This window comes from Penaeus japonicus, unplaced genomic scaffold, assembly GCF_977035675.1.
Source record: "Penaeus japonicus unplaced genomic scaffold, GWHDUDI00000001_assembly GWHDUDI00000033, whole genome shotgun sequence".
NCBI lineage: Eukaryota > Metazoa > Arthropoda > Malacostraca > Decapoda > Penaeidae > Penaeus > Penaeus japonicus.
Window position 1 is genome coordinate 850141 of NW_028234435.1, and position 22500 is coordinate 872640.

The following is a 22500-nucleotide window of genomic DNA, read 5'->3' on the forward strand; positions in this document are numbered from 1 at the left end:
ATATATATGTATACATATATACATATCTATGTATACATATATAAATATCAATGTATACATATATACATATATATGTATACATATATACATATCTATATACATATATACATATATATATACATATATACATATATATATATATATATATATATATATATTATACATATATAATATATTATATATGTATATATATATATATATATATATATATATATATATATATATATATATATATATATATATAAATTAATAAACAAAGGTGTGTGTATGGAAACAGCTGGAGGAAATGTCTCTCCCTTAAAGTAAATAAAGGTGGATTGATAAAAATGATGATAGATGTGGGAAAGATAAATAAAAAAATACAAACACCAGAGAACTCATAACTTGAATTTCTACTTAATTTCACAACACACACACCATAATGCACATGACAAAAGAAACCATACATGTATGAACAAAGAAAAGAGATAATACTCAAACGTGGTTAAAAAAAAATGTTTGGGAATAAAATATTTAGAAAAATAAAGAGGAACAAGTCTTAATTTGCATTAGAAAAGGCAACTTATGCTGCCTTAGACTGCTTTCATTACCTCCAGGGCTGAAATAGCTGTGTAGGGAAAATGTTTAAAGATATTATTGCACAATAATAAGAATAACCTGTAATGATAATAACAATAACCAGTAGTAGTAGTAATAATAATAATAATAATAATAATAATAGTAATAATTATGATAATAATAATAATAATAATAATAATAATAATAATAATGATAATAATAATAATAATATTGATAGTAATAATAACAATGAAAATGATACTGATATTGAAAAATATCAAAATTGCAATTAATTACATATATACTTCTTCCTTTGTATAAATAACAAGCACTCTGAAAACAGAATACAGTCTGTCTCAACAATACCTACTATTAAAGAACAAATCAAGAAAAAAATTAAACTTCTATCAGAGGTTTTCTATTGAAATATTAATTGACCTTATTAATGTCTATTCAAATCTCAACAGATATTTGAAGAAAAAATGGTAAGACTTCAAAATCCTTAATCGAAATTACGAGAAAGCATAAACAACAAAGATGTCTGTTTTTATTCTGCATTGTATTAGGTATATTTGCAACTTTGACACCTACATAATAACAAGACAATAAAACAAAAAACAATGATGAGCATTAAGATACAGATGTGGTTACTTCGAACCTGGAATCCCACAGAATACTCTATCGCTACCAATACTTGATTCAATAGCTTTTAAAAATGACATTCCCAGAGGGCAATGAGGCGTCTTCTGTAAGCGCTGCATCCATCATTCCAGTATTAATCATGAAGCAAAATCAACTGTGACAGAACCGCTGCCAGACCCGCGATATGAAGGAGCAGATATCTAAGTGTTAAAAGTTGGCAAAGAATGTTTTCCTGGAAACCTGGAAATGAGATTTCCTTGACTGTGTCTGGAGCGCTCCAAGAATCTCTCGGGATTTTCTCATCGTTTTTCCTTTCCTTTTGAGATGTATATCTGTAATTTGAATATACGCCAACTTATTACAATGTATAGTATATCTTTGGATCTTTGGTGTGGACATGTCAAAACTTGCGGCGTGACTATTATGAATAATTGCAACTGGCAACTTAATTCCATGCTCTCATGCAACTGTTTTCATCACGTAATGATACATGATTGGTGATTTTAACCGTCTGCGCTTGTGCAGACTCAAACCTTGAATTTCGAAGTTAATGTTGCTCTAGAGCTGCATTATCAGTTGAAAATGAACCCTGTTTGCACAGTTACGATCTTGAATAAACGTCAATCCGGATTTCATTTGTGGCGCTTACAGAAGACGCCCATAGGCATCATTCAGCCAAATACGAGAAGAGTAATGATGGTATCATTTCCCCTCTTCTTCGTCTTCCTGCCCTCCTACTCTTCGAATTTTCCCATTTTTCGAGACAGACTGCACCTCAGTTTCTTGCCCGCCATACAGAAAACGGAAAATCCCCAAAGACAAGTACGACGGCAGGGTCGAGTCTGTCGCCCCGGCCCGAGCACTCACTTCGTAAAAGATCCAGCTGGAGAAGAGGACCTGGAAGGCGTTGTAGGCGACCAGGATGTTGCGCAGCTGGAACGGCGGCCGATCCTTCATGTAATACGGACCTAATACCTTCACGATGACCACGTAACTCACGCAAATGAAGAACGTCGGCCATGGGGAGTCCATGAACAGCCATCCGTCCACGCGGGGATCTGCGGGCGAGCGATGACAGGCTTATTATTATCATTATCATTTGTTTGTTTGTGTGTGTGTGTGTGTGCGCGCGCGCATATATGACTTCCACTGCACCTGTCGAGTCGTCCCTGTGAATTTGCACGTGCTGGTGTGCACACTGTTTACATCACAGTTTGCATTTACATTGTGAAACTCCCTCCGAAATGTCAGTGACCGAGGACATGGCCCTCTCCCACCCACCCCTGCGCAACGATCAGCGGGCAGCGAGCGAGCTCCTGCTCACATGCCCCTCCTCTTTTGAAGAGGCGGGCTGGACTGCCATTGCACACGCTTTAACAATAATAATAGTGTGGGGAAATTAATGTTACGGAGAAAATTAAAAGAATAACTGCAATGATATTGCTGCTACTAAACTGTTATTGCTATTACTACTACTATTACTGTAGTTTGTCCACAAGGTATCAGTGATATGGCACATGCACACATTACTGGCTCATGGTGGGCTGAAAGTCAGTGTCTGATATCATTAGTTACTTGCGATAAATATTCAAGCTTCTACTTAAAACAAAACAATATATATATATATATATATATATATATATATATATATATATATACACATATATATCCCAAAGGGGTACTGATGTTATTTGCACTGATGTTATAAAATGCAAACAGATGAACAACGAGTTTGCACCAAAAAACAGTCTGAATGCAATCAGCAGGCTTAAAATAATCAATTATTAATTTATTTACGTATATAAATAAGACATCTGGCTGTATAGATGCAAATAAAGGGTACCTAATTGATATACCGTATATAAATTACATGGGTAATAAACAAAAGAACATGAAATAGGGTTAAAGTGAGTGAATTAACCACACGCAGTGGCAAGAAGGAGAGAGAAAACGAGCAATACAAAGTTGTCAGTGTTCGCGATACCAGCATGCTAACTGGAATTAACATATTTCCAGTGTAATTAACATGGAGTAAATTATTAAAATATATTTTATTTGCACTTACACTCAGATATTTTATATACTTGAAATGCAAGAATAATAATTCAAAACCTATTCTTCCTTTTATGTGGGATCTGACTTATTAATATTTGATAAAAGATTGTTTTAGCGTGCTAGCTCTGCACAATAACAGTGCAAATAGGCATGTTTTGGATCGGTATGTGGCTGTGTTTATGACAAAGAACTAACGATATCAAACACGTTGATTTTCAATCTGAGCCAGTAATGGGCAGCTACCACATAGGGCTAAACCTTACGATATTCAGTGGACAGTTGGACAAAAAACTGGTCATACCACACACAATAATAATGATAATAATATTACAATAATAGTAATATGTAATGATAATTCTGATAACTATAATAATAATAATAATAATAAAACCACCCATAACAGCAACATAAACAATTCAGTAGACTGGAAAACAACAATAATGAAGAAATACTAGAACAGTGATGACCCCGATGATAACAGCAATGAATGAATAATAAATCGCATGACACGAAGGAGGCTTTGCATGACAGAAGAAGGGGACGATCCTCGCGGGGATGGGAGCGGGTCCTGCAGGACACAGACCGACAATGTCCATACAGCGGGTGTGCCAAGCGATCCATTCAAGCGGTGACCGGCAGACCACCCAGGTGCGGGGCCGCCTTGCCTCTACTCTTTTAATTCCTCGAAAATTGCTCGACGTCGGCGAATCCCCCCAATTACTCTGGAGCCGACTCTTCACTTGCATTTTCCTGCAGCAAAGGCAATACCTGTCCTAAACACTTTAGATCTCCATTTCATAACAGGTGCCAGGTCGCGCTTTGGCGACGGCACTTTGGCGACGACTCGTGTCCTTCCGCGACATACTCTTCCATACAGTGTGGCGACAGGCCGGAATAATGCTTGGCGCCCTGCACGCATGCACGCACGCACGCAAAAAAAGAGAAAGAGAAAGGAAGGAGAGGGAAAGAGAGAGAAAGAGAGAAAGAGAGAGAGAGAGAGAGAGAGAGAGAGAGAGAGAGAGAGAGAGAGAGAGAGAGAGAGAGAGAGAGAGAGAGAGAGAGAGAAAGAGAGAGAGAGATAAAGAGAAAGAGAGAGAGAGAGAGAGAGAAACTAGAGCATATGCCATGGTAGAGAGGGAATGGGAGAGGCGCCGAATGTTGTTTCCGTCCCCCGAGCAACAGGTGGACGCCCCACGCCCCGGCTACTCGCTGAGCCGGAGTCTTGGCCGGGTCTTTCCGATATTCCCTGCTCGAACCCTGGTGCCGCTTGCAAAGTCGAGCGAGCAATTGGGCTGGAACACACGTTAGCATGTTTTGATGAAGTAAGTGTCATATTTCTGTCAGCTTTTATCGCAACATGGTGCGGTCACTGGTGAGTTTATTACGAGCCTTAATTAAATCTCAACAGCATGTTCGCTCTGCAGGCAATCAGTACATTCAGACGAACATAAAACGGAAGTACATACGCAAGCACACAAACAGACAAACAAACATACGCCGCAGAGCCTGCACCAGCCCTTCTTTTATAGCACGAGGCTATAGCCCTGACGCCAGAGTTCTCCCTGCCTGGATCCGACCCCATTATGGTAATTGTCAACATCTTTATGGCGTTACTGGGAGAGGGATAGAGGAGAGGGAGGCAAGGGAAAGAGGGCGTAGGGGAAAGAGGACGTAGGGGAAAGAGGACGTAGGGGAAAGAGGACGTAGGGGAAAGAGGACGTAGGGGAAAGAGGACGTAGGGGAAAGAGGACGTAGGGGAAAGAGGACGTAGGGGAAGGAGGAAGGACACGGGAAATAAAACTTGTGTGCAATAGACTGTAAGGAGGGAAAAAATAAAAAAAGAAGGGAGGACGTGGAGAGGATATTGATAAGGGGATTAAAACGAGATATAAAAAATGGGAAAGGAAAGAGGGAGGAGAATGTTGGGGAAGCAGAGAAAAGGAAGATAAAGAGCGAAAACATGGGGAAGGACGAAGGAAAAGATAAAAAAGAATGCAAACGTTTCGAGACATCTATGATCACTAAAGCAGACGTCTCTAAAGCAGAGAGAGAGAGAGAGAGAGAGAGAGAGAGAGAGAGAGAGAGAGAGAGAGAGAGAGAGAGAGAGAGAGAGAGAGAGAGAGAGAGAGAGAGAGAGAGAGAGAGAGAGAGAGCGAAAGCGAGAGAGAGAAAAGGAGGGGGAGGGCGGAAGAGAACGAGAACGAGAGCGAGAGAGAATATCCCTAACGCCCAACCTCTCTCCTTGCATGAAGGCAAGGGCATCGGCAGCGAGTATCTTCCAGTGCCGCTTTCTGCCGAGTCATCCGCCACGTAACACGAAGCAAAGCCTCTCAAAGCGACACTGCCCCCCCCCCTCGCCCACGCCCCCGCCCCCGCCGGGCACGGAAGGCGCGGCGAGGCTGAGGGGATCGCGCGCAGCCGCTCTGAGGACGGATTCCTCATGCGGGTCAGGCAGGCGGACTCGTGAATTCCCGGGGAAAAGCCCCCTCGGAGGCGCCTGGACGCCATCTCAAAGCGAGGACGCGGCGAGATTAAGACTCCTGGCGTGGATCCATGTGGCCAAAGCGAGATGGATTTCCGAGGCTCATGCGAGGCAGGGCAGGCCGAGGGGGGCCCCGTCTCGTCCCTTTCCCCCGCCGCACTCGGGGAAAGTGGATTCGAGCAGCGAGAGTCAATCAACAGGTTTTGCGAACTGGTTTCGCTTCTCTTGGAAACTGGTTTCATGAAAGTGAAACCAAGCTTCTATAAAACGATAAAAAAAAAAAAAAAAAAAAACAATAATAAATCACGAAAAATAAAGATCTGTAGTAGCACTGTAATCTTTAAAAAAAATGCACTATTATAAAATTCATAAATGTGCACTAACACACACACACACACACACTCTCTCTCTCTTTCTCCTCCCCCTCTCTCTCTCTTTCTCCCCCCCCCCTCTCTCTCTCTTCTCCCCCCTCTCTCCCCCCCTCTCCTCCCCCTCTCTCTCTCTCTCTCTCTCCCTCTCTCTCTCTCCCCCTCTCTCTCTCTCTCTCTCTCTCTCTCTCTCTCTCTCTCTCTCTCTCTCTCTCTCTCTCTCTCTTTCTCTCTCCGGCCTTGACAATCCAGCCAAGATAGCTTGTGAATGAGTTAGAAAATTGCCAGCCAGCGTGCCAATAGGCGGCAACAGCAATTACTACGCCAGCAATTGCTTCCAATAAGCAAGAGCGGCGTGGGCGAACGTCAACGCGAGCGACGACAACTCGAAGCCAGAATCGGTTCGGTCGCGGCGCCGCCATCCCTCGCCGACGCAACAACGGACTTCAGAAAGAAAACTCGTCGCCCGAACGGCCACCGCGAGAGGGAGGACGAGGAGGCGACGCACTCCAGAGAGCAGAACTAAGTCGGGACATGGCAGAAAAGAATCGAAGAGGAAAGGGGAGGAAAAGAGAGACAAAGACGCCAGAAAAGAGAAGGGGTGGGGTGGGGCGGAAGACGAGGAGTCAAAAAGAGCATAAAAAGAAGGGAAATATGTATGGAATAACAGAGAAGAAAAAGGAAGATAAAAAGTGGGAGAAGGAGAGAGGAGGATAAACAATACTAAATTAAAATGAGGAATGGAGAGAAAGATAGACACGAGGAGAGGAGATAGAAAGGATTAAGAGGAGATACGAGAAGAAGGAGAGGAAGAGGAAATAAAAGCAGAGGATGAGCGAGAGGAGAAAAGGAGAAGACAACAAAGGGTAGGAAAATGCGAAGGTGTGGCAAATGCGAAGAGAGAAAAGGAGAGAAATGTCGAAGAAAGGAGAGGAATGAAAGGAAAAAGGAGAAACGAGAAGAGAGAGAGGGAGAATAAAAGAGGAAGAGGAGAGCCGAGGAGAGCCAAGAAGAGGGGAAAGCCGGAGGAGAGGAGAGGGGGAGGAGGAGGAGGAGCAAGCGCGGCCTTGTTAAGGTTAGCCGTCGCCACACCCGAGACCCAATCAATGGCGAGTTACGCCGGGAGGGGGGAGGGGGGTGACGGCGGGGCGGGAAACCCATGCCGGGGCGGTGGAAGGCGGACATGAGGTGGAGATGTGGGGGGACAAGTGGAGACGAAGATAGGAGGGGAACGTATAAAAAGGAAAGGAGATTATGCGAGCACGTGGAACAGAAGTGGAGATGTGATTCTGTGACGCGGGGAAGCAGGGAAGCGGGAAAGCGTTGAAGTGAAGCGACAAAAAAGCAGAGAGGAGGTGCGGCAAGAGAGCTGGCGAAGACGAAGTGAAGAGTCAGAGGAAGTCCCACTAAAGCATAGAGTAGAGCAGATGCAGTTCTTGAACCAGGGCAAGGAGCAACGAACTAGGGGCCGAACCATGAACTACGGGGCGTCGCAACCGAAAGCCACCAGGGAGCGGATCGGGGGGAAAGACACTTTAAAATGGAGGCCCAAGAAAGGTCCGAGGGGAGAAGGCGCTTTAGCAGAGCGGGAGCGAGGCACCGTCGCCACGAGGTTAACGTAGCGTGGCCAACACTGAAATAAATGAGATGAAACGAAATCAATATTGGACAGGTGGGCCAGCAGGTACGTACACCCACCTCCCTGCCTGGCATACAAGGCGTCTGCCGTTCTGTCTGTTCGCGTCTACTGGATTCTCTGTCTGCCTGGCTCCCTGCCTATCTGTTTCCTTCTTTCTTTCTCTCTTTCTCCCTCTCTATATAAATATATGGAGCTTGACAAAAGGGACGTCCGGGAAGAGGGAAGGGATGCCGGAGGAGTGGGCGATTGCTCTCTCCCGATTTCCTTCTGGCGTTGACCAGAAGAGTCTCGGCGTCAACCGGCGCCGCGGCTTCGGCCCCGGAGGAACAGCCACCGCACGCAGGCAGACGTACTTCCACGCACGGCCCTAAACTCCCTCTTCCATCCTTCGAAACATTTTCTTAACATCATCTTCTCAATCACTCTCTCTTCCGAAGGCATTAACCTAGAGCGCCGACCATGAATCCCCATGAAAAGAAGAGTACCGAGAAGGTCCAGACCAGTTCCGTGAATTCGACTTCCTCTTGTTTACCTTCGCAACTCGGCCGCCGGTCTTTGACCAGGAGTAATTCCCAGAGAGCAACCTCAAAAGCTCAAAATAACGCACATGTCGCTGACCCCCCCCCCCCCCCGCCCTTCCCCCCTAACAGACACGCGAACATATGGACTCCGCGACGCAGCGCTGACCAGGCCGCTTGCACAACGCAGCTGAAACGACCCATTCATTTGATGTGTAGGGTTCTTTTGACGCCAAGCCTCGCGACCGTGTTGTTCTTAGCGACCGCAAATTAGCCGTCGATTTGGACGCTATCAGTCTCAGTCGCTGTCGACGGACGGGGCCCCCTGGCAGGAGAGGGCGCCTGTAATGCCGCGGCTTTTTATGCTAATAAGGGCTGTCCCTCAACGATATGTTACCTGGGGGAAGGTGTACAGGGACCTCGATGGCCATTCCCTGCTTCTACTTCGCCCTAATCCCTCTCCTTTATCACCTGCCTTCACACCTATTATCCATCGCCCTCCAACCAGCCCCCTCGTAATTTCTACTCTCCCATCTATCTATCTATCTATCTATCTATCTATCCATCCATCTATATGTGCATGGATGTATATTGCTAATCCCCTTACCCACTCCACGATCCTTTATTTTTTTACTACCACTATCATTATCATACCCTCTTTTCTTCTCCCAACTGCCTCCCTTGCCCCCCTTCCCCCCTGCTACTTCGAGGAATACCAAACAGCCGATGGCACTTACCTCGCTGGTTGATGAAGAGGTCATGGTATCCGTCCATGACCCGGTCCACTAAGCTCGCCATTTTCAGGTTATTTATCTGGAAAAGAAGAAGAAGAAATGAGTTAAGAGGTTGGCTCACACACATCTTATTCAATTTATTTCTCCTTCTACATTTGACAAGGAAATTGGTGGCTTTCTTTAATTGTTGAACAAAAACCCCAATCCAAACAAAACAAGAAATAGAAAAAAAGACAAAATAAAAAATAAAAAAAGGAACACTCGACCATGGAATGGCCGTGCAAGAACTACTAGTTACTCCATGCCAAAAAGGAGAGGGGGGGGGTGTGACTGCCCTCCTGGGTCGCCCAAAAGCTGAACGCGAGAACCCGGCCATTAAAACGCATTACATAGCAGAACGACAGACGTCCTAATCAGCTAAGTGACGACAGTGTACTCTGCGTCCACGGGCCATAAAGGCGATAATCGCTTGCGGGGCGTCGACAATCAATACCCGGTGGCGTCTGGCCTGGATCAAGCTCCAATGACGACGATAAGGACCGCATCCTTTCCTCCACGGACGCCCTTGTCTCCCACCCTCTGCTTGCTTGCTTGCTTGTTTGCTTGCTTGCTTACTTGCATGTCTGTTTGACCGTCGCTCCGCCTGTCTGTCTCCTTGCTTGATTGATCCCTTGTTTGCCCCATGACAGATTGTCTGAATGTCTGATTGTGGCATTCTCTGTATGCGTATAGTGTCAGCTTATCGGACCATCGATCAGTCTATCCATATCTGAATATCTGTCTGTCTGTCTGTGTCTGAGTGTCTGTCTGTGCCTGCTTACGCCGAGACACATCTACTTCAAACGCCACGCGCTGCCACTAGAATCGACAGCGTATCAATCATAACTTCACTTCACTTCACTTCACTTCACTTCACGCTCCTGTTCTAACTCATGTCGCGCACACCTTCCCCTCTTCATTTTCTAAATTAAAATTCTAATCAATTTGTGGGCTAATGGTCTCTCTCTCTCTCTCTTTCTTTCTTTCTTTCTTTCTTTATTTTTTTTTCTCTCTCTCTCTTTCTTTCTTTCTCTCTCTCTTTCTTTCTCTCTTCTTTTTCTCTTTCTTTCTCTCTCTCTCTCATGAATTCCCTATGCCACTTTAGGAAGGGTCGGGCCTGAGGAGGGGGAGGGGAGGGGGGAGGTAGGTTATACTCCGGAGGTTCTCCAGAGAACATTACAATGATTAGTTACAAGCAGTTTTTCCATGAACCTGTGTAGTTTCTTTGCCTTTATCCTTTAATCTGATATGCACTTATTATAAATGGAGTGGGGGAGAAAACCAGACGGAAAGGGAGAGTGAGACGAAGATAGAGAAGAGGAAGAGACAATGAAAGAGAGAGAGAGAGAGAGAGAGAGAGAGAGAGAGAGAGAGAGAGAGAGAGAGAGAGAGAGAGAGAGAGAGAGAGAGAGAGAGAGAAAGAAAGAGAGAGAAAGAGAGAGAGAGAAAGAGAGAGAGAAAAAAAGAAAGAAAGAAAGAAAGAGAGAAAGAGAGAGAGAGAGATAATTTGCGTGCTGCGTCAATGTACTCTATCTAAGTACATGGCCTACGCAATGTACATATGAGTCCGTGCCTGCCTCGCCCCTCCCACACGAGCAAGCGATAGAAATGAGAAGGCGAGGAAGGATATCACCTACGAGGGTGGGAAACAGGGGGAAGGGCTCGTGCATGTGTGTATGCGAGGGGTCCGTCCGCTCCCCTCCCCCCCCACCCACTTCTCCCTTCGGCCACGCCCCATGAGTCGCCCCGCACCCACGCCCCCATCTCTACCCTTTCTCAAACACCACATCCTCCTTGTACGCAATCTATCCTGTGACGAAAGCACTCTTGCTTTCCTCCTTCCCTTTGGGTCTCGCCCCTTCCTTACGCTCCATCTACACTACATCGCTCCTCCTTCGTTCCTCGCCGTAGGCCTACTACTCTCCCGAGAATTCGACTTTTTTTTCCCCTTGTGCCTCCTTTATCCCTGTATCTCCCTCCGCCTCTTCTCGCTCTTCCCTATTTATATTCCCTTTGTCTTCGCTTGATGTTTCTTTCCTTGTTCCGTCATTTCTTCCTCCTCTCCCCCCCACCCCACCCTTCCCCTCACGCCTGGTCACCCCCTCCCTCCCTCCCTCCCGCCCAGCCCCTCACTCCTTGTCACCCCCTCCCTCCCTCCCGCTCTTCCCCTCACTCCTGGTCACCCCCCCTCCCCCTCCCCCTCCCCGCCCGGCCCCTGCCCCTCCCGCCCCCGCGCCGGCCACTGCAGTAATTAAATGCAAACAGGCTGTCAAGTACACAGGATCGGAAATCTATGGCACCTTCGGCCCCGAGGGCTTCAACTCCCTCCTCATGACCTCATATTGATAACCTATAGGTATGGTGGGGTAGGGTTGGGGGGGGGGGTCTACAGGTGTCGAAAAGGCGGGTTGGGGTTCTCTCATGGAAACCCGGCCAATCGTACATTAACCGTTGCCCCCCCCCCCACCACCTACCGAAAAAAGTAGCACTTAATGTTTCTCACTACAAAGAAGCCACCATCAACAAGGCTAAGCTTAACACTCACAGTAACCATGAACCCCGCCAGAGAAAGCTCCACGGTCATCCATCGCCACGCAAAAAAATAATAATAAACAAAAAATAGAAGAAAAAAAAAAAATATAAATATATATAAATATATATACAAATATATATATATAAATATATATATATATATATATATATATATATATATATACATATATATATATACAATGTTAATGACACAGAGCATAAAGTATATAACATGTAGGATTAGAATTCAAAATGCCGGACCGTATAACATTCCACGTGAAAAAAGTCACACGAGTGTCCGAGATAATCATGATAAATAAATGGAGCACCACTACTACCCCCCACCCCCACCCCCACCCCCACAAAGGGCTTCCGAGAGCAACAGCTGCCAGGGCTGTTGGTCGCAAGGAAAGAGGTCCAGACGGCTAATCGAAAGCAAAGATCTTCGGAACTGAGCGCAGGAAAGAGCTTGGGAGATATAACAAAAGGAACATGAAAAAAACAACAAAAAAACGAAGGAGTGTCACTAAAACAAGAGTGACAAGAGTGGCTCTTGATGATAATTTCAAGAATAACAACAATTACAAAAATATATAATAACGGTATCAGTGGTAAATTGTAAGTAATAATAGTAATAATGATAATAATAATGATTGGTATTACCAATAATGATAATAATAAATATCAATAATACCAGCAATAATGATAATGATATTATTAATAATAGTAGTAGTGATATTAATAGCATCAGTAATGAGAATTGTAATGGTAATAGTAATACCAATAGTAATATAATAGTAATAATAATAATGATAATATCACTACGACTACTACTACTATTTATAATAAAAACTAATATCAATATCATCATTATAATTATCATCATCCTCATCATGATATCAAGAGCAACAACCGCAAAGATTCGCCTCTGGAACTGATGATTCACCTGAGCGCATTACTGCCACCGCCACCTGAGGGCGAGAGCGAGCAGTGGTGAAGGTCATGGCACCCTTTTTGCCGCGGCATGACACAAGCCGTGGCACAAGCCGTGGCACAAGCCTTTCTACCGTGACACGTGACACTGCGAGGACCACTCAGGAATCAGAGATAGACAAATCAATATTTCTACGTTGGGGTGATACTTAATGAGCGATATAAGATAAAAACAGAATAAATAAGTAATAATACTGATGGCAATTATGATAATTATAATAATTACTGTAGCAATGCATCCAGAAAAAAAAAACAATAAAAATAAAAAGCAGTAAGCATAACAGTTTAAACACAATCTGAATGTGAAAAAATGCAACACACACCTCCACATTAAGAGCAATGGACTAGAAACCCATTACAAACAGACCTGATTCTACAAACAAAGTAGGCTCGGAGTAAGAACGTAGCCCTTTTCATAACTGGTGCTGGACAACCAAGCAAGCAAGCAATCAGCACTAACATTCATTCACTCAACGTTCTAGTTGTGGTGTAACATAGAACAATAACACATGGCAATAGTGCCCCATCTTGCACATACGAGTGCAACAGCAGAGAGGACAGACACCGAGGTAACACGATATGATCTACTAAAACGCCAAATGGAATAGACGAATAATCCGCCTTCCTTCCATTCTGTGGCACACTGCAGCGTATTCAAATGGCGTGGCAGAGAGAGACACGGAAGGAGCCGGGAAGTGGATGGACAGGAAAGCGTGATCTTCAAAATGGCTCAAAATGCCAGTGCTTGGAAAGGCGAGGTTTGGCCTGCACGCCGAGGAGGAGGAGGGGGGGGGGGGAGTGAAGGGAGGCTTAGGAAATGAAGGGGGTGGAGGGGGGAGAAGGGACTTCTACACTCAACATTTACTCTTCTTCACCTTCTTCGCTCGCACACTCCTCGAAATGGAAGAAGAAGAAGAGGAGAAACATCGCGCGAAACTCGTGTCCACGCTTCTTAAAACGCTTCACCGCAAAGCAGAACGGCGACCCCGCAAGAAACCTCGCACTCCGCCGCGACGAGACGTTCAAAACCGTGAAGACAAGCCCTCTCCCACGCTCCCCCCCCCTACCCCCATAACCCCCTACCCCACCAAAGCAACAGGTGCGTAATCACAAGAGGATTACAAGACTACGGAGGGCATCGAATTACACACAGCAACAGCTGCAACGACTTCAAGATAGCAGCCACCGCAAACCACCCTCAATAGGAGGCCACCTGCACTTGCAATGCGGCACATCTTCTAAAACAAAACAAAAACAAAAAACAAAAACTCCAGCATCTTTGCATAGGCAACCAGAGAAAACTACAAACACACACACCTACGAAACTACGCGTAAGCCACCCCAAACCCCCCCCCCAAAAAAAAAAAAAAAAAAAAAAAAAAAACTTGAACGTAAATGGGGTAAAAAAAAAAAAAAAAAAACACACACACACACACACGAAAAAGAATGTTGGCAATACGACCCACGATCACCAACAACAATCGGGTTTCTGCTATTGGACAGAAACCATATTCGGAAAAAATAAAAGAAAAAGGGAGAAAAAAATGGAGGAGCTGCTCCCATTAAAACTGATGAATAGACCCTTGCTGACGCGCTCTGCAGACGTCAGCAAATGGGTTAGCGAAGGGAGCGTCCAATCGATAGGAACGTTTACTAAAAAACCTTTGTGTTTCGTATGCGTGCATGCGTGCGTGCGTGCGTGCTACTTCTCTCTCCTACTCGCTCAGTGAGTGGGTAAGCGTATTTGTAACCGTGAGAGAGAGAGAGAGAGAGAGAGAGAGAGAGAGAGAGAGAGAGAGAGAGAGAGAGAGAGAGAGAGAGAGAGAGAGAGAGAGAGAGAGAGAGAGAGAGAGTGTGTGTGTGTGTTTGTGTTTGTGTTTGTGTTTGTGTGTGTGTGTGTGTGTGTGTGTGTGTGTGTGTGTGTGTGTGTGTGTGTGTGTGTGTGTGTGTGTGTGTGTGTGTGTGTGTGTGTGTTTGTGCGCGCGCGCGTCACATGGCCGATCTCGGCCATGTGGCATTATAAAATACCACCTGCTCCAGCAATTATCCACCACCTCTTAGGGGGGAAAACCGCCCTCATTTTCTTGTGGAATGACACGAAAACTCCGCCACTGAAGGTGTCATGAGTTCAACGGTGACCTCCAGTGACCTCCAGTGCCAAGCAAGGGTCAGGGTTTGCCAGCGGCCTCAATGCCTCGCAGGGCATGCTGAAGGGACAAGCCAGGACTCGCATATGAAGAGGGAATGAGAGAAGGGACAGGTAAACGAAAGAAAGGAAAAAGAATGAAATTGGCGATAACGACAAAAAAGCTAAAAAAAAGACAAACCGATGGGTGAAAGAGAGATTTAGGAAAATGAAAGTAAATGCCTCAGCAACACTCTCCTTTCGTCAGCGAGATGCCCACACTCTAACCGCTCCACCTTTTTTGAGATATTATCTTTGTTTTTATTTTCTTGTTCCCGCTTTCACCTTTTCATTTCTCCCATCCTGTTTGCATGTCACTGTCTCACTGTCTCACTGTCTCTCTGCCCTGTACCCCCCAGCTCCCCCCCCCCATTGTTTTCTCCCCTCCCCCCCTCCCTCCGCCTCCTCATTTCTCATCACCATAATTCACAACACGCACGGTGGGCTGAGGGAGTCGGAGGGGGAGGGAGGTGGGAGAGGGGGGAGGGGGAAGGGGGAAGGGGGAGGGATGAAAGCACGAACATTCACCTGACTAACCCCCTTTCCTTCGCATCTCTGCAACAGCCTTGGCCACTCTGCAACCCAACATGAGCTAATGTGATGCAACGGGACACATGCCGTAAATAAGACAAAAACGCGACATGAGGAGGAAAAAAATATTTACCACAACATTCCCGACTGTAATGATCTCGCTGTGACTGTAGTTTATAAAAAAAAAACTTAAGAGTGGCCGCTTCTTATACATTATTTGTCCTTATCTTTGTCAGAAGATACGACACATAAATACAATGTGTATGTGTTTGTTGTACGTGTATTTATATGTGCAGAGGCACGTAAACGTACAGTTATATAAATGTATATGTACAAACATACAAACAACTCATATGTATAAATTAAGGCAAACGAGGCATGTACAAGTCTATTAAATATTCAGTAGTAAACGGAAAGGACAGGGAGGGGAGTTGAGGGGAGCCGAGGGGAGCCAAGAGGGTTAGGGGGGCAGAGGGACCCACGATTCCCTTCCTGGGGCGGGGGTTGCTGTTCCTCGGAGGCCGCGAATCGCACCTAGGCGGGCGGAGGGGGGAAGAAAAGGCGGTGGTGGTGGAGGAGGAGGTGGAGGAGGAGGAGAAGAAGAAGGAGAAGGAGGAGGAGGAGGTGGAGGAGAAGGTGGTGGAGGTGGAGGAAGAGTTAGAAGAGGTGGTGGAGGAAGAAAAGGAGGAAGAGGAGGAGGAAGTAAAGGACGAGGAGAAGGAGGAGGAAGGAGGAGGAAGGAGGAGGAAGGAGGAGGAAGGAGGAGGAGGAGGAAGAGGTGCTGGTGGTGGAGGAAGAAAAGGAGGAGGAGGAGGAGGAGGAGGACCAGGAGGGAAAAGTCTTAGGAAAAGGAGCTGGACAAGTGAACTAGTGAGCGAGACAGAAAGAGAAAAACAGAGAGGGAGAGAGAATGAGAGAGAGAGAGAGAGAGAGAGAGAGAGAGAGAGAGAGAGAGAGAGAGAGAGAGAGAGAGAGAGAGAGAGAGAGAGAGAGAGAGAGAGAGAGAGAGAGAAAGCGTGGTTGTGGTTGCAACAGTGATTGTGGCAGTGATCGTGATCGAACGGCGATGACGAAGGCAAAATTAAAAAAGCTTAGATATCATATATATATATATATATGTATATATATATATATATATATATGTATATATATATATATATATATATATATATATATAGATATATATACATACATATATGTGTGTATGTATGTATGTATGTATGTATGTATGTGTGTGTGTATGTATGTATGTGTGCCTATATATGTATGCATGTATACCTATACACCCCACTGCTCCTCCCTGAGCAGCCACCTGAATGAGACCCGTGACATGCTGTTCCCGAGATAAGCAGGAGCCCATGATCCGGCGGCCGCAGTCGGCAGCAGGGCGGCATGATAGAATGATAAAATGTTGAGCAGGAGAGCTGGGGAAAGAAGAAGTTTTCGAAGGGAAAGGGAAGTGCCAGGAGCAACCTTGCAAATGCCACTGCCATCCCCTGCCAATATTCCATGACACGGGAAACACAGCACAGCTGAAGAGCCGCCTCTCGGTCAGCTGTGTGGGGACGACAGCGCTTTCCTTTTGAATCAATGATGCTGACGCAGTGCTGTGGGCGTTTAGGTGTCTCTGTGTAGGTATGTGGGTTGTATCGGCGTGCGTGCGTGCGTGTGTGTGTGTGTGTGTGTGTGTGTGTGTGTGTGTGTGTGTGTGTGTGTGTGTGTGTGTGTGTGTGTGTGTGTGTGTGTGTGTGTGTGTGTGTGTGTGTGTGTGTGTGTGTGTGTGTGTGTGTGTGTGTGTGAGAAAGAGAGAGAGAGAGAGAGAGAGAGAGAGAGAGAGAGAGAGAGAGAGAGAGAGAGAGAGAGAGAGAGAGAGAGAGAGAGAGAGAGAGAGAGAGAGAGAGAGAGAGAGAGAGAGAGAGAGAGCAATCACTAGCGGTCGATTTGGCAAATTAAAAAGAAAAAAGAACGACAAAGGCAGGCATGCGATCCCCAGAATAGAAACAAACGGCGGAGTCGAGGCTGCACACTCCACGGCACTCGCCTTACGTCTTGGTTCGGCGGGGCTGCCTGCTTTCAGGGTGGCACATCAAAGGCCCTTCTGCAGACGGCTGTGCGTGCAGGTCTGTGCGTTCGCATCTGCGTGTGTGTGCCACTAACATGATTACGCATCTCAGGTATGGTGTCCACCATATGGCACCTACGGGGCTCTGACACGGCTCGTTCCAGTCAGCGAGGTCCCTTCAGAGCGGCCATCCTTAACTGTACGCATTATCATTTTTGTTGCATATGTTGATACGAACATGGGGCCAGTTGCTAGCATCAGCACTATCTCCATCACCAACATTTAATTTCTCAATAAAACCAACACCAACACCTCCCCCCCCCTCTGTCTGTCCCCGCCTCTCCCCTCCACTCCCAACCTATTAAACCCATTTCCAACTTTAGCAAAACCTTTCAGGAAACGTCTTGCCTTCACCCCAAAGCCTGCTCAAATTTGGGGACGGGCGAGGTGCAACAATAAACAAACAAACACGTATCAAGTTCAGCGTAAAAAAACGTGTCAAGAAAAAAGAATCACCGAAGAGAAAAAAAATAATACGGTGTTCTCGCGATGCAAATTGGAACGCAGTGGCTATCACTTGCAAAATTGATATTGTTTGCATTCCATCTCGGTAAAATAAATCAAAGTATACAAATATAACTGGTAAATATATAAACCCATTTAAACAACTTCTGGTTACGATTTTGTAAAAAATTGAAACAAAAGTAAGCTAAAAGGTAATAGCAAATAATACGTATATTCAAAACTCCAAATCAAGCCAAGCTGAGAGGCGTCCACAAAGCCACAAGGTCAGCAGACCCAAGGCTGCAAAAGCTGGTCGGCCGCAGAAGGTGTGGGCGCTGCTGTGTCAGTCAAGGCTCCGGTGGAACGGACGCCCGGCCCAGGGAACGTGGGCAGCCGTGCAGAGGAGGGGGAAGGGACAGAAATAGATAGAGTGAGGGAGGGAGGGAGGGGGAGAGAAAGAAAGAAAGAGATATAGATGTAGATATAGTTTTAGATATAGATGGAGACACAGACAGACACAGACAGACAGACATACATACACATACACATACACATATTATATATATATATATATATATATATATATATATATATATATATATATACATTTATTTATAGATATATATATATATATATATATATGAGAGAGAGAGAGAGAGAGGTAGAGAGAGAGAGAGAGAGTGAGAGTGAGTGAGTGAGTGAGAGAGAGAGAGGAGAGAGAGAGAGAGAAGAGAAGAGAGAGAGAGAGAATGAGAGAGAGAGAGAGAGAGAGAGAAGAGAGAGAGAGAGAGAGAGAGAGAGAGAGAGAGAGAGAGAAAGAGAAAGAGAAAGAGAGAGAAAGAGAGAAAGAAAGAGAGAGAGGTAAGTGGTCCCCGAGGAAGGTTTCCCGCGCAAGCCCCTCGCCCCGCTGTGTGTGGCGTCCCTCACCCCTGTAGCTCCTTGCTCACGGAGTCAAAAATACCCCTGAATGCGGCGTCTCCCTGGGCCAGCGGCGCGGCGTCGACTGTAGACGCGTATGGGCGAGTCTTCCCTACATTTTGCATTACCAGGGGACCGAACGGCGATGGAGGGCCGCATGATATTCATGAGCACGTATTATGGACGCACGCTATGGGGAGTGAGACGCCCGACTACGTGTCTCAGGTGTGTCATCCCTCTCCCTTACTCACGCTCTCCTTCTCCTTCTCCTCCTCCTGTCTCTCTCTCTCTCTCTTGGTTTCTTTCTTTCTTTCTTTCTTTTTCTCTCTCTCTCCGTCTCCCTTTCCCACTCCCTCTCCCCATGCTTCTCGAGCTGTTCTCCCTCCAACGCCTTCTCTCTCTCTCTCTCTCTCTCTCTCTCTCTCTCTCTCTCTCTCTCTCTCTCTCTCTCTCAAGTCCTCAATCAAAGTACTATGCAGGGTCCTCCGCCTCGCCTCACAGCCATCCTTCACATTCCTGTTTTCTTTACACTTGACGCTCCTCCCACACGCAAAGAAAGCACTCACACTCGCACGTCCTCCGTGTCCATTCCTATTCCGTCTTCCAAGACACGCAAATGGTCTCTCTTTTTCCTTTCCTTCTTTTCCTCTTCCTCCCTTCCTGCGTCAAGGGTTCTCTGGACTCTTCGCCCATTCATCACTTCCCTCCTCCCTCATTCACGGATCTTCCTGCGTGACGCAATTATCGTCCTGAGACTGAACGAATCTTACGCGTCTTTTTCTCTTGTGTATCTCTCCTCCTAATTTTTTCTCCCGCGCTTTTCTTAATCAGCCAAATTCCTCGGTTCTTCTCTGTCGTTTTCTCTCTCTCTTTCTCTGACTTTCGGTTCTTCTCTGTTGTTTTTTCTCTCTCTCTTTCTCTGACTTTCGGTTCTTCTCTGTTGTTTTCTCTTTCTCTGACTTTCGGTCTGTTCCGGCCCGATTCTCTCCCTCTCACACTTTCTTTCTACCTGGACATATCACAGCGCTAAACCTGTCTCATAATTATGATAATGGCGACGACCCCTTTATCTCTCCCTCCTCCTCACATACCTTCGCTCTACCTTAATTAAGTGGTATTACGTTGTGGTCTACTTATCTTTCCGAGCGTCTGTCTGGATGTCTCAGGACGAGATAGGAGGGGCGGGGAGGCATAGAAAGGAGAGGGAGGGGGGGGGGGTAGGAATGGAGTGAAGGGGACTGGGGGTGGGGACTGGGGGTGGGAAGGGGTTCCGCTGAAAGCCAACTAGTGAGAACTGTGTGTCAAACTGTGGGAAATGTGTGATTTTCGTTTCGATTTTCCTTTCTCTTGCGGTATTCACGCAGCAATCCCCGTGATTTTCTTCCCTTTTCTCTTTCGTCTCCCTTTCCCCCCTTTTCCTTTGCACTTCCGGTTCTCTTCTTCTCTCTCCTCTCCGTCTCCTCTCGGCGTCTAACCACAACCGGGCCACCCACCCACCCACCCACCCACCCCTTCCCCTTCCCTTCCATGTGCGCCCCTCGCCATCTGCTACTGCGGCCACCACCTGACAACACCTGTACCGCACCCCCCCCCCCTACACCACCACCACACGCGCAAAAATAATTCTTCCAGAGTCCGTGAAAACTCTAAATTAGCAAGCCGCAATCCTTTGGCGAGTTCTCTCTTTCTCGTTCCCTCTCTCTCTCCCTCTCTCTCTTATTTTCTTATTCTCTCTCTCTCGTTCCCTCTCTCTCTTTATTTTCTTATTCTATCTCTCTCTTTCACTTGCTTCATTTCTTTTGCATTCAAATTGTTCAAGTCGAATCGGTGTCTTACGCAACAGGACGGACTTCTGGTAATCCTAAACTGCCGGCGGAAAGCCCTGTCATTTCACTCCAGCAAGTAAAAATAGTTAGGAAATGAATTCAATATAGAAGTAAAAAAAAAAAAAAAGTTATAATTCTCCTTCGTCATCACCGATCCATGTACCGAGCAAAGAAGAAAGAAACAAACAAACGAGTGCCACCGGACCAGAGTCTACGGATATAGAAACACATTACTCATGGGTACGCCTACACTACCGCTGTATCGTAGCAACATAATATAGGTTACGATATCGTGATTTCGTACGGACACCACTGGATATGGACACGTGTGTGTGTGTGTGTGTGTGTGTGTGTGTGTGTGTGTGTGTGTGTGTGTGTGTGTGTGTGTGTGTGTGTGTGTGTGTGTGTGTGTGTGTGTGTGTGTGTGTGTGTGTGTGTGTGTGTGTGTGTGTGTGTGTGTGTGTGTCTTTTTCATTTTTACACATGAGAGAAAAAAAGAGAAACAAAGCTATAACTACATAACCCAAACATGTGCAACAACAAAAGAGAATACATACAGACATGCATGTGGACAGTCGAGTAGGCGAACACACGCAACCCACACAGACACATGTACTCTCTCATTCAGCCACGCCAAAAGCAGGACCCGCTCCACACAGTGCATAAGAAGGATCCATATTCAAGGCGTGGGCATCCTTCCCCATCTTGTCATTCTTCTCTTTTTTTCTTTCTTTCTTTCTTTCCCGCCTCTTCTTGCTCCACCTTCTCCTATCCCTTCCCTACACTATCCCTTTCACAAAGAAATAAGCGCAAAAGGAAAAAAAAAAGCAACTTCCATGCAACTTGAAACAAATGACGATCGCGTAACGCCACTCTTGTTTCATTCAACAGCCTTTATTTACACTCTCTGTCTATCCTTTGTATACCTGCCCCTCCTTCGCTTTCCCTGGGGATTATCTCTCATTAATAGACAGGATTAATAAACAAAAAGGTAGACAGACTGCGAATTCTGTATCCCCCCAAAAAAAATATCTAGCAAGACATAGAACACGGACAGAGAGGATGGGTTGTCAAGTGTACGATAATCCCATCTTTTGCAGTCTAGCCGCTTCCGCTAAAACGGATACACAAAGAGAGACGATACACAAGTCTAGCGAAGGAGAACTTGATCGATTCTAAACCCAAAACGTGTGTGTGTGTGTGTGTAGAAGAGGGGGTGGGGCAAGAGAAGAGGAGAAAGAAGAGGAAAGACAGGAAGAGAGGGGAAAATACAGGCTACGGGAAAGACAGAGAGAGGGACATTAATATTTTATATCAGAGCTTTTACTACCCGCCGACTTCGTAGCCAAACGTCTCCGGCCGCGCCAAGGATAACAAAAGAGAAGAGACAGGAGGACGGCGTCATGCAAGAGAGGAGAAACAAGGCCTCCTCTTCCGCGCCCCGCCTCCTTTCTACCTTGCTCTGCCTTGGACTCATCTCCCCTCTTCTTCCTCTCTTTCACTTACTCTCCCTTTCCCTGTACTCTTCTTCCTATTCCTCTCTTCCTGCTTTCGTCCAGTCATCCGAAAAAGGCACAAATAAAATAAATAAAAACAAATCACCCATTAATATGAATTGCAAGTAAGCGAAGGAAGTGGGGGAGGAAGATGATCAAGGAGGTGGGAGAAAGATGGAAGAGGAGGAAGGCGGAAGGGGGGAAGAGTTGTAGGAGGAGGAAGAGGAGGTGGGAGGAGGAGGATGGAGGAAAAAGAAGAGGAGTGGGAGTAGGAGCAGGACGAGGACGAGGACGAGGAAGAGGAGGCGTTGGAGGAGATGAATAAGAAGGGAGAGAAGGATAAGAAAGGAGAGAAGGATAAGAAGAAGGGGAAGGAGGAAAGAGGGAGAAGGAAAAAATGAGGAGGAGGAGGATACAA

The 22500-nt window shown here is 46.0% G+C and overlaps 1 protein-coding gene across 4 annotated transcripts in view; it reads right to left on the reverse strand.

The window, feature by feature from the left end:
- Positions 1–22500, reverse strand: part of LOC122265253 (very long chain fatty acid elongase 7) — a 304329-nt gene that overhangs the window by 34273 nt on the left and 247556 nt on the right. For all 4 annotated transcript variants that reach the window (XM_086556704.1, XM_043034467.2, XM_043034466.2 and 1 more), the window contains exons 2-3: positions 9000–9075; positions 2068–2258 (exon numbers count right to left, since the gene is read on the reverse strand). In XM_086556704.1, coding sequence (XP_086412830.1) covers positions 2068–2258; positions 9000–9060 — 252 coding nt within the window. In that variant the 5' untranslated portion in view covers positions 9061–9075. The remainder of the gene's footprint in view (positions 1–2067; positions 2259–8999; positions 9076–22500) is intronic.